This window comes from Nerophis ophidion, linkage group LG27 (genome assembly GCF_033978795.1).
Source record: "Nerophis ophidion isolate RoL-2023_Sa linkage group LG27, RoL_Noph_v1.0, whole genome shotgun sequence".
Classification (NCBI taxonomy): domain Eukaryota; kingdom Metazoa; phylum Chordata; class Actinopteri; order Syngnathiformes; family Syngnathidae; genus Nerophis; species Nerophis ophidion.
Genome location: NC_084637.1, coordinates 33885430 through 33900976, shown reverse-complemented (window position 1 = coordinate 33900976; position 15547 = coordinate 33885430). Strand labels below are relative to the sequence as shown.

The window sequence follows — 15547 nt, the reverse complement described above, 5'->3', positions numbered from 1 at the left end:
CTGGATGATGGAGGGCTTTAAAGACTAAAACAGAGGATTTATATCAGGGCCAATAGTGAGAAATAATCCTGTGTTTTTGTCTGATTGTTATTACGATCTTGAAATGTTGACTTATCTGTAGCGTGTGCCTCACAATACGAAGGTCCTGGGTTTGATCCCGGGCTGGGATCTTTCTGTGTGGAGTTTGAATGTTTTCCCTGGGACTGCGTGGGTTCCCTCCCACCTCCAAAGACATGCACCTAGGGATAGGCCCCTCCCACCTCCAAAGACATGCACCTAGGGATAGGCCCCTCCCACCTCCAAAGACATGCACCTGGGGGTAGGCCCCTCCCACCTCCAAAGACATGCACCTGGGTTTAGGCCCCTCCCACCTCCAAAGACATGCACCTGGGGGTAGGCCCCTCCCACCTCCAAAGACATGCACCTGGGGATAGGCCCCTCCCACCTCCAAAGACATGCACCTGGGGATAGGTTGATTGGCAACACTAAATGGTCCCTAGTGTGTGAATGTTGTCTCTCTGTCTGTGTTGGCCCTGTGATGAGGTGGCAACTTGTCCAGGGTGTACAATGCCTTCCTCCTGAATGCAGCTGAGATAGGCGCCTGCACCCCCAGCAACTCCGAACGGGATAAGTGGTAGAAAATGGATGGATTTATCCAAAAAAGCATTCAAAGTAATTACATGGATTTTGCAAAAATTAAGGTTTTAATTAGCATTAAAAAGCAATGCCAGAGGCATTAAAAATGTCATACGATTGCAATCGGCAACAAAAAAAGACAACAAACCACCCGACCCAGTTTTTCCAATTGGGGAAAAAAACTGCACTTCAAAATATTCAATAATTATTTAAAGAGCGTTTTTTCCTAGCAGAGATTGAGAGTCCATTTTATTCAGTTTGTTTACTTATTTCATCATCTTTTATCTTTATTCCTTTCATGAAAAAGCATACATACAAGCCACGTACAATTCATACTTTCATTGTTTTTATGTTTCTTGTACATTTCCATAATCTGAAAGGAGCATATGAAAGAATACTATTCTTATATTTTCTTCCCACCTTTTTAACACAAATTATCCTAGATTATTAGCACAAGTTATTTAGCACAATTAACTTATTGACCTTCCAATTACAACGGCAAAAAAATACCGCACCGCAAATGAAAAATATGTTTATGGCGTTTGAAAGTGTTACTTGCATTATTAATATATATATATATATATATGTTTAAAATTATTTCATTTGGCCACAGTTAATGTCAACAATTTTGTCCTTACAGACAATTGTATGCTTTTGACTACATGTAAAAATGATCTGCAGCATGACGTGAGCATTTAATGTGTTTTAAGTTGCATTAAAAAGCATTAAATGACAGAATTTCTAGGTGCAGTCAAGGCGTTGAGGGGATCTGGTTTGGTGGCTGCAGGATTAGGTCTCTGCTTTTTGCAGATGATGTGGTCCTGATGGCTTCATCTGGCCGGGATCTTCAGCTCTCACTGGATCGGTTCGCAGCCGAGTGTGAAGCGACCGGAATGAGAATCAGCACCTCCAAGTCCGAGTCCATGGTTCTCGCCCGGAAAAGGGTGGAGTGCCATCTCCGGGTTGGGGAGGAGACCCTGCCCCAAGTGGAGGAGTTCAAGTACCTCGGAGTCTTGTTCACGAGTGAGGGAAGAGTGGATCGTGAGATCGACAGGCGGATCGGTGCGGCGTCTTCAGTAATGCGGACGTTGTATCGATCCGTTGTGGTGAAGAAGGAGCTGAGCCGGAAGGCAAAGCTCTCAATTTACCGGTCGATCTACGTTCCCATCCTCACCTATGGTCATGAGCTTTGGGTTATGACCGAAAGGACAAGATCACGGGTACAAGCGGCCCAAATGAGTTTGGGTCTCTCCCTTAGAGATAGGGTGAGAAGCTCTGTCATCCGGGAGGAACTCAAAGTAAAGCCGCTGCTCCTCCACATCGAGAGGAGCCAGATGAGGTGGTTCGGGCATCTGGTCAGGATGCCACCCGAACGCCTCCCTAGGGAGGTGTTTAGGGCACGTCCGACCGGTAGGAGGCCACGGGGAAGACCCAGGACACGTTGGGAAGACTATCAATCAATCAATCAATGTTTATTTATATAGCCCCAAATCACAAATGTCTCAAAGGACTGCACAAATCATTACGACTACAACATCCTCGGAAGAACCCACAAAAGGGCAAGGAAAACTCACACCCAGTGGGCAGGGAGAATTCACATCCAGTGGGACGCTAGTGACAATGCTGACTATGAGAAACCTTGGAGAGGACCTCAGGATCCCCCGGGAAGAGCTAAACGAAGTGGCTGGGGAGGGGGAAGTCAGGGCTCCCCTGCTTAGGCTGCTGCCCCCGTGACCCGACTTCGGATAAGCGGAAGAAGATGGATGGATAAATGACATCTATTGACACCTGCAAAAACGTTACACTGACTACTATCACCACAATCACTTTTAAAAAAACTATTCCATAGATTGCAATGATAGTCGACTATGGGCAAAATGTAACGAATGGTTAATTGTGTTTGTGTTGCCGGTCCAGAGGACGTCAACGTCACGGCCGTGGTGGTTGCAGTGATCGTGGTCTGCCTGCTCGTCATGGTCTGCGGCTGCGGGGGATTCCTGCTTCACCGCAATGGCTTCTTCAGCCGTGAGTTGTCCGCCGCTTCCTTCTTAAACTTAATAGACTTTTTTTTATTTATTTAAATGCATCACGTTGTTACTGAATAAAAAAAAAGTGATGTCCGCCTCTCGTTTTGCTTTTGCATGGCGGGTGCGGGATCATCTGCCAGCAGGACACAGAGGAAGGTAAGAGCTCTGTGATTGCATTAACATTGACGTGAGCAAACATGGCCTAATATCGTAAACAGAGGATTGAGGGGAGGGGCTTTGTTGTTGCACTTAGACGCGTGTCGGCGTGCTGAGTCAGGCCTGAGCGGCGTGACAGCTGTGTGTCTGTAAGGCCGTGTTTATATTTATGGCAGCGGCACATGTAAATAACACTTGCCTGGTACATCTGTCCAAACTTTGTCTGACAATCCAGCTGACCCAGCGAGCGGCGTGACTTAATTGTGCAGTAATTAGTGGCTGTTAATCAGCTAGGAGATGTCAGATGATTGCAGCTTATTAAACTGATTGGACGGGATCACTTGAGAAGGATTATTGAGAAGAGTTGCCATAACGACACAGAGTGACAGGAGGTTCTGAGGCCCGGCTGACCACGCAGGCGCTGGTGTGACCCGCAGACAGGATCCCGCCTGACTTCATCCGATGACTCGCTTGTTGCCGTGCAGCGTTTGACGGAGAGGCGGCGCCGGGTCTCGTCGCGAAGCTCTTTTGTGGAGGTTAAAGTCTGATGCTTATCCCACCGAGCTAACTGGAGCTGTCAGTGTCAACTTCCTATTTATAGCAGCCACTTCTTCACAGAGACGATGCGACGTGTTTTCCGATGCACGATTCAAACAAGGCACGGAAGTAGATCAGGGATGTATCTCGACTTTACAACATACATTAGTACGGTCGCGGCGGGTTTGGTTTGGAGGGTTCTTGCATGACCCAAACACAGCAAAACAAGGAGATGAAGAGTGGGCTTAAAGCAGAGCCTTGGTTAACGCCGGAGGAAGTAAAAAGTATTTATGTCAGCCTTATTTCTATTGGCTGCTGCATGTCGATGACTCATCACTCGACCACCTGAGCGCTGACACATCATGACTGGCTGACAGGTGTGTCCTCGTACAACCTTTTCCCTATTCTATTGGCCCATAGCAACATACATCAACACCAATCATACAAACTTTTGTTCTGTGGTTTAATAGAATAATACAAACCCCGTTTCCATATGAGTTGGGAAATTGTGTTCGATGTAAATATACACAGAATACGATGATTTGCAAATCCTTTTCAAGCCATATTCAGTTGAATATGCTACAAAGACAACATATTTGATGTTCAAACTGGTAAACTTTATTTTTTTTTTGCAAATAAAAATTAACTTAGAATTTCATGGCTGCAACACGTGCCAAAGTAGTTGGGAAAGGGCATGTTCACCACCGTGTTACATCACCTTTTCTTTTAGTAACACTCCTTTTCAGAGTATTTGCTTGTTTGTTTGTTTTTTGAACGAATAAAGAAATTAGCAGCACCGTTTTATAAGCCGCCAGGTTCAAAGTGTAGTAACAAAGTAGCAGTTTACAGTCCACAATTAACAGTAGAAATTATTTTTATCATTAAAAATTGTACCATAGACAGATAATTTTCAGATGTTTAATAATATTTACATTGGACTGTTCAATTTGTTTGCTTCATGTAATTTTTTGTTTATCCAACATTATGTTTTTACAACTCTGCACAAAATGGACACCAACTTTCTTTTGCTGACACACACTAGGATGTGAGTTCTCCTTGCCCACTTGGGTGTGAGTTTTGCTTGCCCTTATGTGGGTTCTTCCGAGGATGTTGTAGTGGTTTGTGCAGCCCTTTGAGACACTTGTGATTTAGGGCTATATAAATAAACATTGATTGATTGATTCTAACAACACTCAATAAACGTTTGGGAACTGAGGAAACTAATTGTTGAAGCTTTGAAAGTGGAATTCTTTCCTATTCTTGTTTTATGTAGAGCTTCAGTCCTTCAACAGTCCGGGGTCTACGCTGTCGTATTTTACGCTTCATAATGCGCCACACATTTTCCATGGGAGACAGGTCTGGACTGCAGGCGGGCCAGGAAAGTACCCGCACTTTTTTTTACGAAGCCACGCTGTTGTAACACGTGCTGAATGTGGCTTGGTATTGTCTTGCTGATATAAGCAGGGGCGTCCGTGAAAAAGACAGCGCTTAGATGGCAGCATATGTTGTTCCAAAAGCTGTATGTACCTTTCAGCATTAATGGTGCCTTCACAGATGTGTAAGTTACCCATGCCTTGGGCACTAATGCACCCCCATACCATCACACATGCTGGCTTTTCGACTTTGCGTCGATAACAGTCTGGATGGTTTGCTTCCCCTTTGGTCCGGATGACACAATGTTGAATATTTCCAAAAACAATTTGAAATGTGGACTCTTCAGACCACAGAACACTTTTCCACTTTGCATCAGTTCATCTTAGATGATCTCGGGCCCAGAGAAGCCGGTGGCGTTTCTGGATGTTGTTGATAAATGGCTTTCGCTCTGCATAGTAGAGCTTTAACTTGCACTTACAGATCTAGCGACAAACTGTATTTAGTGACAGTGGTTTTCTGAAGTGTTCCTGGGCCCATGTGGTGATATCCTTTAGAGATTGATGTTGGTTTTTCATACAGTGCCATCTGAGGGATGGAAGGTCACGGTCATTCAATGTTGGTTTCCGGCCATGCCGCTTACGTGGAGTGATTTCTCCAGATTCTCTGAACCTTTTGATGATATTATGGAGCGTAGATGTTGAAATCCCTAAATTTTTTGCAATTGCACTTTGAGAAAGGTTGTTCTTAAACTGTTTGACTATTTGCTCACGCAGTTGTGGACAAAGGGGTGTACCTCGCCCCATCCTTTCTTGGGAAAGACTGAGCATTTTTTGGGAAGCTGTTTTTATAGCCAATCATGGCACCCACCTGTTCCCAATTAGCCTGCACACCTGTGGGATGTTCCTAATAAGTGTTTGATGAGCATTCCTCAACTTTATCAGTATTTATTGCCACATTTCCCAATTTCTTTGTCACGTGTTGCTGGCATCAAATTCTAAAGTTAATGATTATTTGCAAAAAAAAAATGTTTATCAGTTTGAACATCAAATATGTTGTCTTTGTAGCATATTCAACTGAATATGGGTTGAAAAGGATTTGCAAATCATTGTATTCTGTTTATATTTACATCTAACACAATTTCCCAACTCGTATGGAAACAGGAACATGGAACAAAAGGGCTTGATCATGTGGAATGAACATCTGTAGATCTGAAAAACACTAACCTATTCCTTGTTAATCTCCCAGAATGGATTTAAGCTGTCTTTTAAGTGAAGCGGAGTGGGAATCTTTGGGGCACCCACTCAATAGGATTCTCGATTCAAAATCAATACTTTTGAACAACATTGGGTGCCAGTTCTACGATTAAATACATTCTTTCGTCAAATACATAACAGCTCCGATAACTTTCTATATTACGTAAAAGAAAACTAGTTTTGTTTAATACAATTCTAGCCAAACATTTAATAAAGTAAATACAAATAAGGCAACAAGTATCCCACATTTTTCTTTTCTAAAGTAACTCTCAACAGAAGATATGTCAAAAAGTGTCTGAACAGGAAACATTAGAAAAATAAAAAAATTAGGGCTGGGCAACGATTAAAAAATTTAATCAAAGTTAATCGCAGTATTTCTCCGATTAATCGCGATTAACTGCATTGTATACGCAAAGCCCAATAATGAACTCAAAAGTAGTGTGTAGTGCACCTTTATTGGAATATTCTCCCACATGAACAAAAGCGCCAAAACATTTGTTGTGCAAACACAATTTAAATCAGTCCTTGTTAAACAGTAGCAGTTAAACATCATATTTGATGAAAATCAACTCCAAAAATGTAAATACAAACATTTAAGCTTATTGCCACTGCCAGGGTATTTAAGTTATCCTGTTTGTTATGGAAAATAAATATAATCTACATACAAATCTCTGAGCCACAATCATAACATCTGAACAGGCAATTTCTGAGGTAACAGCAGAAACATTTTTTTTATCAGGGATCTTATGTTTAAAAAACCTATATTATAGGTAGTGGGCTGTTTTAGGGAATTTTGGATCAAATTATCCGTAGTAGCAATATTAATAATGTTGTGTTTATTCTGCGTAGTGCACTTAAAATAATTATGACCATATCTAGGAATTGATATGATGGGAATTTTCCGATTGTTTGCTTGGTGCTTTGATAAACTGAAGGCATCATATACATGGTACTATATTGTGATGTTATGAGCCAGGGAAAAAAGAACTGCCCTACCCAGCATGCAACAGGAGTGACGAGCATGCGCGGTAGCCCGGTATAGGTTGTGTCGCCATGACAGCATCTTGTATGTTGTGATATGCACGCTCTGAAAGTAAACGTTAAGAACTCAGCCAACACTCCTGGTCTGCATTATTCATAAATAGACAGACAACACATATACTCCGCTGCTTCACAGGCCGCTGGATGTAGCCGGCAAAGTATTCCCATGCTAGCTAGCCGGTCTAGCAAGCACGCCTCATTCAGTCCAAAACGGCCCGATCTATCCACATCCAGAATTGTCTGGCGGTCGTAAGTGATCCCAGAGTGACCACGCTGTAAGCCAGCCATGACATTTGCAGAATTGTCCGGTATTTTTGCCAAATGTTCCATCTTTACCAAGAGCCCCTCGACACCGGGCCACGCCATCTTTTTAAGAAAAAGCGTTAACAAAATAAAAGCATGTAAACAACATACGCAAATGTGCGATAAAATAATTGTAGCGTTAATAGATTGATGAGTTAACTCGTAATTAACACATTAATTTGCCCACCCCTAAAAGAAATGTTTTATTTTTTTTTAATTGATTTTTGTTTTTTTAAACAACTGAATCGTTACAAGTAAGAACCGCGATTCATTAAAAAATCGATGGTTTTATTACACCTGTTGTAATCAGTGGCTGCCAATATTTCATGAAGCTATGATCATGACGCAGTCTGAAAATGGGGAATAGTTTGTTACTGGATGCTTTCTAGTCCACTTCTGTCTTGGAGACTTTGTATCCGTAATTTTTTGATACTTGTTTAGTCTAATAAATGTGGTGTTATAGACTGCAATATTGTTCAATTAAAGACATGTATTATATATGGCGAGCTTGTATGCTTAGCTGTTGTGTAGCTGCTAGCTCCAGTAGCCCATAGCCTACCATGTATACGTTCCGTAAATGACTTGAGTAAAATACAAGAAAAGACTGACCTTGTGTGTTTGTTGAAGGACACTTAGATGTTAACTGGCTGCTTGTATCAGACATTTTAGATACAAGCTGACAAACCCAAAAGGGACAAGCGGTAGAAAATGGATGGATGGATATAATGAGATACTTGTTTAGTTTTTGTTTGCTAAAATCAGACTGATGTACAATATTGGATCGAACACCCCTAGTGGTTAATGATGTCATTTGCGCAATAAAAAACAAAGCATGGTGTGCAGTGCCAGTCTTCAATCAGGCCCTCATTTTGAAGTCGTTGAAAGCCACCGCCAACCTGACCCCACCCCCGCCCAACAGGTCATTTTGGATCTCCGAGTGTCACGGTGCTGCTCACATCAGCAGACAAAACCTGAACAGAACTGAGGACACGTGAGTGTAACACTTTGGACAGCATGACAGAGACCTGGGTTAGCTGCACCGGTACTTGCTCATAGGCAGTTCTTTCTTTAACCCATAATGTGGGGCTGGATTTATGTTTTAGATTAGGAGGAAATATAGGTTTTAGATTAAAGACCGTCCAACATCAAGGTGGTGACTTTCAAACCATTTGAAGTTGCCTTTGCTCTGTCTTTCAGGTCCAATGTCAACTACATCCCTCCGCCTCAAGAAGTAAGTCTCACTTTTTCATTGCACTACGTTGTCCTGCTAGTCGAGATGGGTAGCAAATTCCGTACTTTTAGAGGAATTCCGTGGGTACTCCCACTTACCAATTCAGATCAAATCAAAAAATGCCATATTTCCATACGTCTGTGGCGCGTGACATCATGCCAACAAAGCAAGCATGCGCTCAAAAGTAAGTCTCTTCTAGCCCGATGCTAATCAACATTGAATATCAATCAATCAATCAATCAATGTTTACTTATATAGCCCTAAATCACTAGTGTCTCAAAGGGCTGCACAAACCACTACGACATCCTCGGTAGGCCCACATAAGGGCAAGGAAAACTCACACCCAGTGGGACGTCGGTGACAATGATGACTATGAGAACCTTGGAGAGGAGGAAAGCAATGGATGTCGAGCGGGTCTAACATGATACTGTGAAAGTTCAATCCATAATGGATCCAACACAGTCGCGAGAGTCCAGTCCAAAGCGGATCCGACACAGCAGCGAGAGTCCCGTTCACAGCGGAGCCAGCAGGAAACCATCCCAAGCGGAGGCGGATCTGCAGCGCAGAGATGTCCCCAGCCCATACACAGGCAAGCAGTACATGGCCACCGGATCGGACCAGACCCCCTCCACAAGGGAGAGTGGGACATAGAAGAAAAAGAAAAGAAACGGCAGATCAACTGGTCTAAAAAGGGGGTCTATTTAAAAGCCAGAGTATACAAATGAGTTTTAAGGTGAGACTTAAATGCTTCTACTGAGGTAGCATCTCGAACTTTTACTGGGAGGGCATTCCAGAGTACTGGAGCCCGAAATGAAAACGCTCTATAGCCCGCAGACTTTTTTTGGGCTCTAGGAATCACTAATAAGCCGGAGTCTTTTGAAGGCAGATTTCTTGCCGGGACATATGGTACAATACAATTGGCAAGATGGGATGGAGCTAGACCGTGTAGTATTTTATACGTAAGTAGTAAAACCTTAAAGTCACATCTTAAGTGCACAGGAAGCCAGTGCAGGTGAGCCAGCATAGGTATATATGTATGTATATATGTATATAAAGGTATATACAATATAATTATATATGTATGTATATATGTATATAAAGATATATACAGTATAGGTATATATGTATGTATATATGTATATAAAGGTATATACAATATAATTATATATGTATGTATATATGTATAAAAAGGTATATACAGTACAAGTATATATGTATGTATATATGTATATAAAGGTATATACAGTATAGGTATATATGTATGTATATATGTATATAAAGGTATATACAGTACAGGCGTAATGTGATCAAACTTTCTTGTTCTTGTCAAAAGTCTAGCAGCCGCATTTTGTACCAACTGTAATCTTTTAATGCTAGACATGGGGAGACCCCAAAATAATACGTTACAGTAATCGAGACGAGACGTAACAAACGCATGGATAATGATCTCAGCGTCTTTAGTGGACAAAATGGAGCGAATTTTAGCGATATTACGGCGATGAAAGAAGGCTGTTTTAGTAACGCTTTTAATGTGTGACTCAAAGGAGAGAGTTGGGTCGAAGATAATACCCAGATTCTTTACCGAGTCACCTTGTTTATATGCCATAGACATGCTCCTGATTAGCATAAGCGATTTTACATCATGTTTTCAACCCTTGAAAATGACAGCTGAGATATTCGTTACGATCCCACAGCTGGTGTGTAATAAGTACTCTATAAAGACTTTGTATGGCTGAACAAAAGACAAGACTTAAAGGCCTACTGAAATGAGATGTTCTTATTTAAACGGGGATAGCAGCTCCATTCTATGTGTCATACTTCATCATTTCGCCATATTGCCATTTTTTTGCTGAAAGGATTTAGTAGAGAACATCCACAATGATGGACCAAGCTATATTTCTAACAAAGACAAATCATTATTTCTTCTAGAGTTTCCAGAACAAAAATTTTAAAAGAAATTCAAAAGACTTTGAAATAAGATTTAAATTTGATCCTACAGATTTTCTAGATTTGCACGAATGAATTTTAATCATAAATTTGAAGTAATATTTCACAAATAGTCTTCGTCGAAAAAACAGAAACTAAAATGAAGAATTAAAGGCCTACTGCAGTGAGATTTTCTTATTTAAACGGGATTTAAATAAGAAACGTTCAATTAAGTGTGTTTTCATCATTTATACTCTACAAAAAACCTTCCGTAAAGGAAAAAATGTTTACCACCGAATGACAGACAGAAATACACATTTTTTTATATATATAGATTTATTTATTAAAGGTAAATTGAGCAAATTGGCGATTTCTGGCAATTTATTTAAGTGTGTATCAAACTGGTAGCCCTTGGCATTAATCAGTAGCCAAGAAGTAGCTCTTGTTTTCAAAAAGGTTGGTGACCCCTGATATAGATTTAGTTTTGCTCAAGCAACGTAATAAGAAACTATTTCACTTATTTTGTTGGTATTATGAAACTGTTAATGATAGAAACAGGAATCCAAATGGCCCGGAACAAGAAGAGAGTTTATTCAGTGTTGTAGTGAGGAGACCACAGTTGCTAATCAGGTGCAGCTCACCAAACAACAACAACAACAACAACATGGTCACACAAACATGTGAGATATTGTCCTGTCTGTTTCAGCCACAAGATTTCAAACACACACAGTCATTCATGCTCTGAGAAGATGGCCAGCCTTTTGGGAATAAGGTGCCAATACTGGATCCTGGGTCTCTTCCTCCCCAGGAGTAGACTTGAGCTTGTGATCTTCCAATGATATGCCAATTTTTTTATCCTTTACTCCCTTTATTTTTATTTCTCCTTTTTAGAGGGTTGATAAAGGGCAAGTTTGACATTAGCGATGCTGCATACTCTTGCTTTGCTGTGTTGGTAGTCCTGTTTATGTGGAATTAAATATAGTTTGATGTCTCTTTGCTCCCCCCTAGTGGTCAATATTGGAACAGACCTACTTCAGCTGGTTTGGGATTTGTTTTGTCCCCTAAGCAGGCCATTGTTTTCACTTCCTGTAGTATATTTTCTTTTACCAAAGACTTTAAGGAATTATGTTGCATTGAAACAATCCTCTTCATTATACTGCATTGTTTTTTTTAACAACAAAAAACATGCAGTTTACCTCAGTATTGCTCCACTTGCCATTCTATATATAACACTGGGGCCCCCAGTGTTCCAAGGGCCACATGTCCACTGTGTTAATAACACAAAAACCCAGCCCAGGAAATTATGACTAAAGACCAACCCCATTCCATCCTAATGTGCCTGCATGGTCTTTTTTGATATATACAATATTTATATACATATATATATATATACCTTGTGCCTTTTTAATTTGTCTGTCATATTTATCAACAGATCAGTTTTTGTAAAGAACTTGCCTTACTTTTTTCTGTCTTTATATTTTGTGCCACTATGTGTCTGTTTTTAGACCGTGTGAATGGATTGTTCAGAGTTTAATTTGAATGTTGTATCAATAATAATAATAAAAAAAAGGTTTTCTATGAAAAAAGGCATTGGTCGTGTTATTCAATGAGAAAATGACAACATGAGCGCTTTGTACCCACATGGAGAAGAAAAGCGGTAATCTGGGAGCTTGATGACGATGTGCAATGTTTCAAAGTGGCTTACATTCCACCTGAAAATTTCATCAAGCGACTCTATTTTTGTCCTTTCTCTATATCTGGATCTCAATTTGCCACAGATCACAGTAAGCCATTGTTTGGTTTCTCTCCAGAGCTCGACATTAAAGCCGCGCCGGCACAAAAAGGTAACAGGTCATGCATGACATAACTTTGGGCTTGAAATATTTATCCTGGAGAGGAATAAACTGCGCCTCTGATCTTTGGCCTCAAGTGCTGTCACTTCAGCACAATTCAAAGTGACAGCAGAGCCTCAACTAGGTCAGTTGACATTTGGTTCACATGCAGTTATCAGCAAATTCCCGACAAAAACACTTCAATATGACATCACTGGCAGCAGTGAGAAGCTGCACTGTTACAACCCATCTTTTATCACATTCAAATGAGAATTTAAAAAAACATTAAAGCATGTTGTTGGACTAGCTCCCCGCTTCTCTGGAGGAGAAAGTGTTCTGCAACCTTCTTGAGTTTGACTACTTTTGAGAACTTGATCATATTTATGTGAGTTACACTCTATAAATGCAGCAGACTCCTTTTTTCTTTTCATTCTTGTCAGAAACTTCTCAATCTCCTCGCCTCCTTTAGGTCGTTTACTTACTACTTCTAGTGCAGGGGTGTCCAAACTTTTTCCACTGAGGGCCACACACGGAAAAATTAAAACATGCGGGGGCCGTTTAGATATTTTTCATTTTCAAACCATAACAAAATATATGGATTCTTTTTTTTTTTACCTTTAGGACTCACAGGGACTATACATCAGTGGTTCTCAAATGGGGGTACTTGAAGGTATGCCGAGGGGTACGTGAGATTCTTTAAAAATATTCTAAAAATAGCAACAATTCAAAAATCCTTTATAAATATATTTATTGAATAATACTTTAACAAAATGAGAATGTAAGTTCATAAAGTGTGAAAAGAAATGCAACAATACAATATTTAGTGTTGACAGCTAGATTTTTGTGGACATGTTCCATAAATATTGATGTTAGAGATTTATTTTTTTGTGTGAAGAAATGTTTAGAATGAAGTTGATGAATCCAGATGGATCTCTATTACAATCCCCAAAGAGGACACTTTAAGTTGATGATTACTTCTATGTGGAGAAGTCTTTATTTATAATTGAATCACTTGTTTATTTTTCAGTTTGTTTTTTTCCCAAATATTTCCAGAAAGACCACTACAAATGAGCAATATTTTGCACTGTTATACAATTTAAGAAATCAGAAACTAACGACATAGTGCTGTATTTTACTACTTTATCTCTTTTTTTTCAACCAAAAATACTTTGCTCTGATTAGGGGGTACTTGAATTAAATACATGTCCACAAGGGGTACATCACTGAAAAAGCGTTGAGAACCACTGCTTTAGTGAACCAGGGGTCGCAGATAACATTTGTGTATGGAAAGGAATCTGCCGTTCCCAAGACCCAGGATAGACCAGGGGTTAAGACTGCTGACTTGGAGTGAACGGTACTGGGTTCAAACCCAGCTCTGGTTGATGGTATTTTCTTCAACCTCATCAAACTTTACTGAGCCAGGAGTCCTCGATTACATTAGAGTATGGACCAAAATCACATCTTCACAAGACTGACATTAGCTCAGTGGTTAAGACTGTTGACTTGGAACGGGACGTACTAAGTTCAAACCCCACTCTAGTTTACAGCATTTTGTTCCACATCATCATACTTTACCAGGATTCCTCGATTACATTTGTGTATGGAACACAATCACTTCTTCACAAGACCCAGGATAGACCAGGGGTTAAGACTGCTGACTTGGAATGAGATGTACTAGGTTCGAACCCAGCTCTAGTTGATAGTATTTTTTTCTACCTCATCATACGTTACTGAGCCAGGAGTCCTCGATTACATTTGTGTATGAAAAAAATGTATGTTTCCACAAGACCCAGGATGGCCCAGTGGTTAAGACTGTTGACTCAGATTGAAGAGTGCTGGGTTCGAATCCCAGTTGGGTTGACATGTAATTTACAAAACCGGCTGGAAGCTTTAAGGTGACATATATTGTGACTGTGTCACTTCTCCCATGTAATGTTAAATTAATTATTTATTAAACTTATTTTTTCCAATTACAATTAACCTATTTTCTTGTAATTGTACCCAGGAGAGGTCATTGGTCAACGCTCTTTATTATTAACTTTATTCTCCTATTCCCACCCACCTCAGGAATTACACTCACTCGCACACACTCACACTCAGACTCAGACTCACGAGTAACCCCCGAGGTGACAAATTATTTTTGATTATTATCTTTAGTGATTACTTAATTTTTCAACTATATGTTACTCAAACAACTAGCACATACCGTTACTCTGTGTGGGGGAGAAGAAACACCCGACAATGTATGTCATTTTGACACCATACAGCCAAATTACAGCCATGTATGGGATTTGAACTCAGTACCCCTGTATCAGGAGGCCACAGTGTTAACCATTGAGCTATCCTGGGTCCCATTAAGGGTTGGTTTTCGCTCATATATATATGTAATCAGTAATATAAGCGAGGCAAAACAAAAAACAAGAATTTCCAAGTTATGGATTTGAACCCAGTATTACTGCATGAGAGGCAGCAGTCTTAACCTTTGAGCTATCCTAGGTCCCGTTTAGTCTAGATTTTGACAGTAATGTGTTCCACCTCTATAGTACTTTACTGAGCCAGGAGTCCTCAATTACAAAATATAAATGTAAGTTCATAAAGTGTGAAAAGAAATGCAACAATGCAATATTCAGTGTTGACAGCTAGATTTTTTGTGGACATGTTCCATAAATGTTGATGTTAAAGATTTCTTTTTTTGTGAAGAAATGTTTAGAATTAAGTTCATGAATCCAGATGGATCTCTATTACAATCTCCAAAGAGGACACTTTAAGTTGATGATTACTTCTATGTGTAGAAATCTTTATTTATAATTGAATCACTTGTTTATTGATCAACAAGTTTTTAGTTATTTTTATTTTATTTTTCTAAATATTTCAAGAAAGACCACTACAAATGAGCAATATTTGGCACGGTTATACAATTTAATAAATCAGAAACTGATGACATAGTGCTGTATTTGACTTCTTTAACTCTTTTTTTTTTTTCAACCAAAAATGCTTTGCTCTGATTAGGGGGTACTTGAATTAAAAAAATGTTCACAAGGGGTACATCACTGAAAAAAGGTTGAGAACCACTGCTTTAGTGAACCAGGGGTTGCAGATAACATTTGTGTATGGAAAGAAATCTGCGCTTCCCAAGACCCGGTATAGACCAGGGGTTAAGACTGCTGACTTGGAATGAATGATACTGGGTTCAAACCCAGCTCTGCTCAATGGTATTTTCTTCAACCTCAT

The 15547-nt window shown here is 40.1% G+C and overlaps 1 protein-coding gene across 4 annotated transcripts in view; it reads left to right on the top strand.

Moving 5' to 3' along the window:
• Positions 1-12070, top strand: part of jam2a (junctional adhesion molecule 2a) — a 45596-nt gene extending 33526 nt beyond the window's left edge. The window contains exons 7-11 of one of the 4 annotated variants that reach the window (XM_061889736.1): positions 2554-2661; positions 2807-2819; positions 8247-8318; positions 8525-8558; positions 11191-12070. In XM_061889736.1, coding sequence (XP_061745720.1) covers positions 2554-2661; positions 2807-2819; positions 8247-8318; positions 8525-8558; positions 11191-11229 — 266 coding nt within the window. In that variant the 3' untranslated portion in view covers positions 11230-12070. Of the gene's footprint in view, positions 1-2553; positions 2662-2803; positions 2820-8246; positions 8319-8524; positions 8559-11190 lie in introns of all 4 variants that reach the window. The other 3 variants (XM_061889735.1, XM_061889738.1, XM_061889737.1) reach the window with 3 other exon arrangements.
• Positions 12071-15547: the final 3477 nt, after the last annotated feature.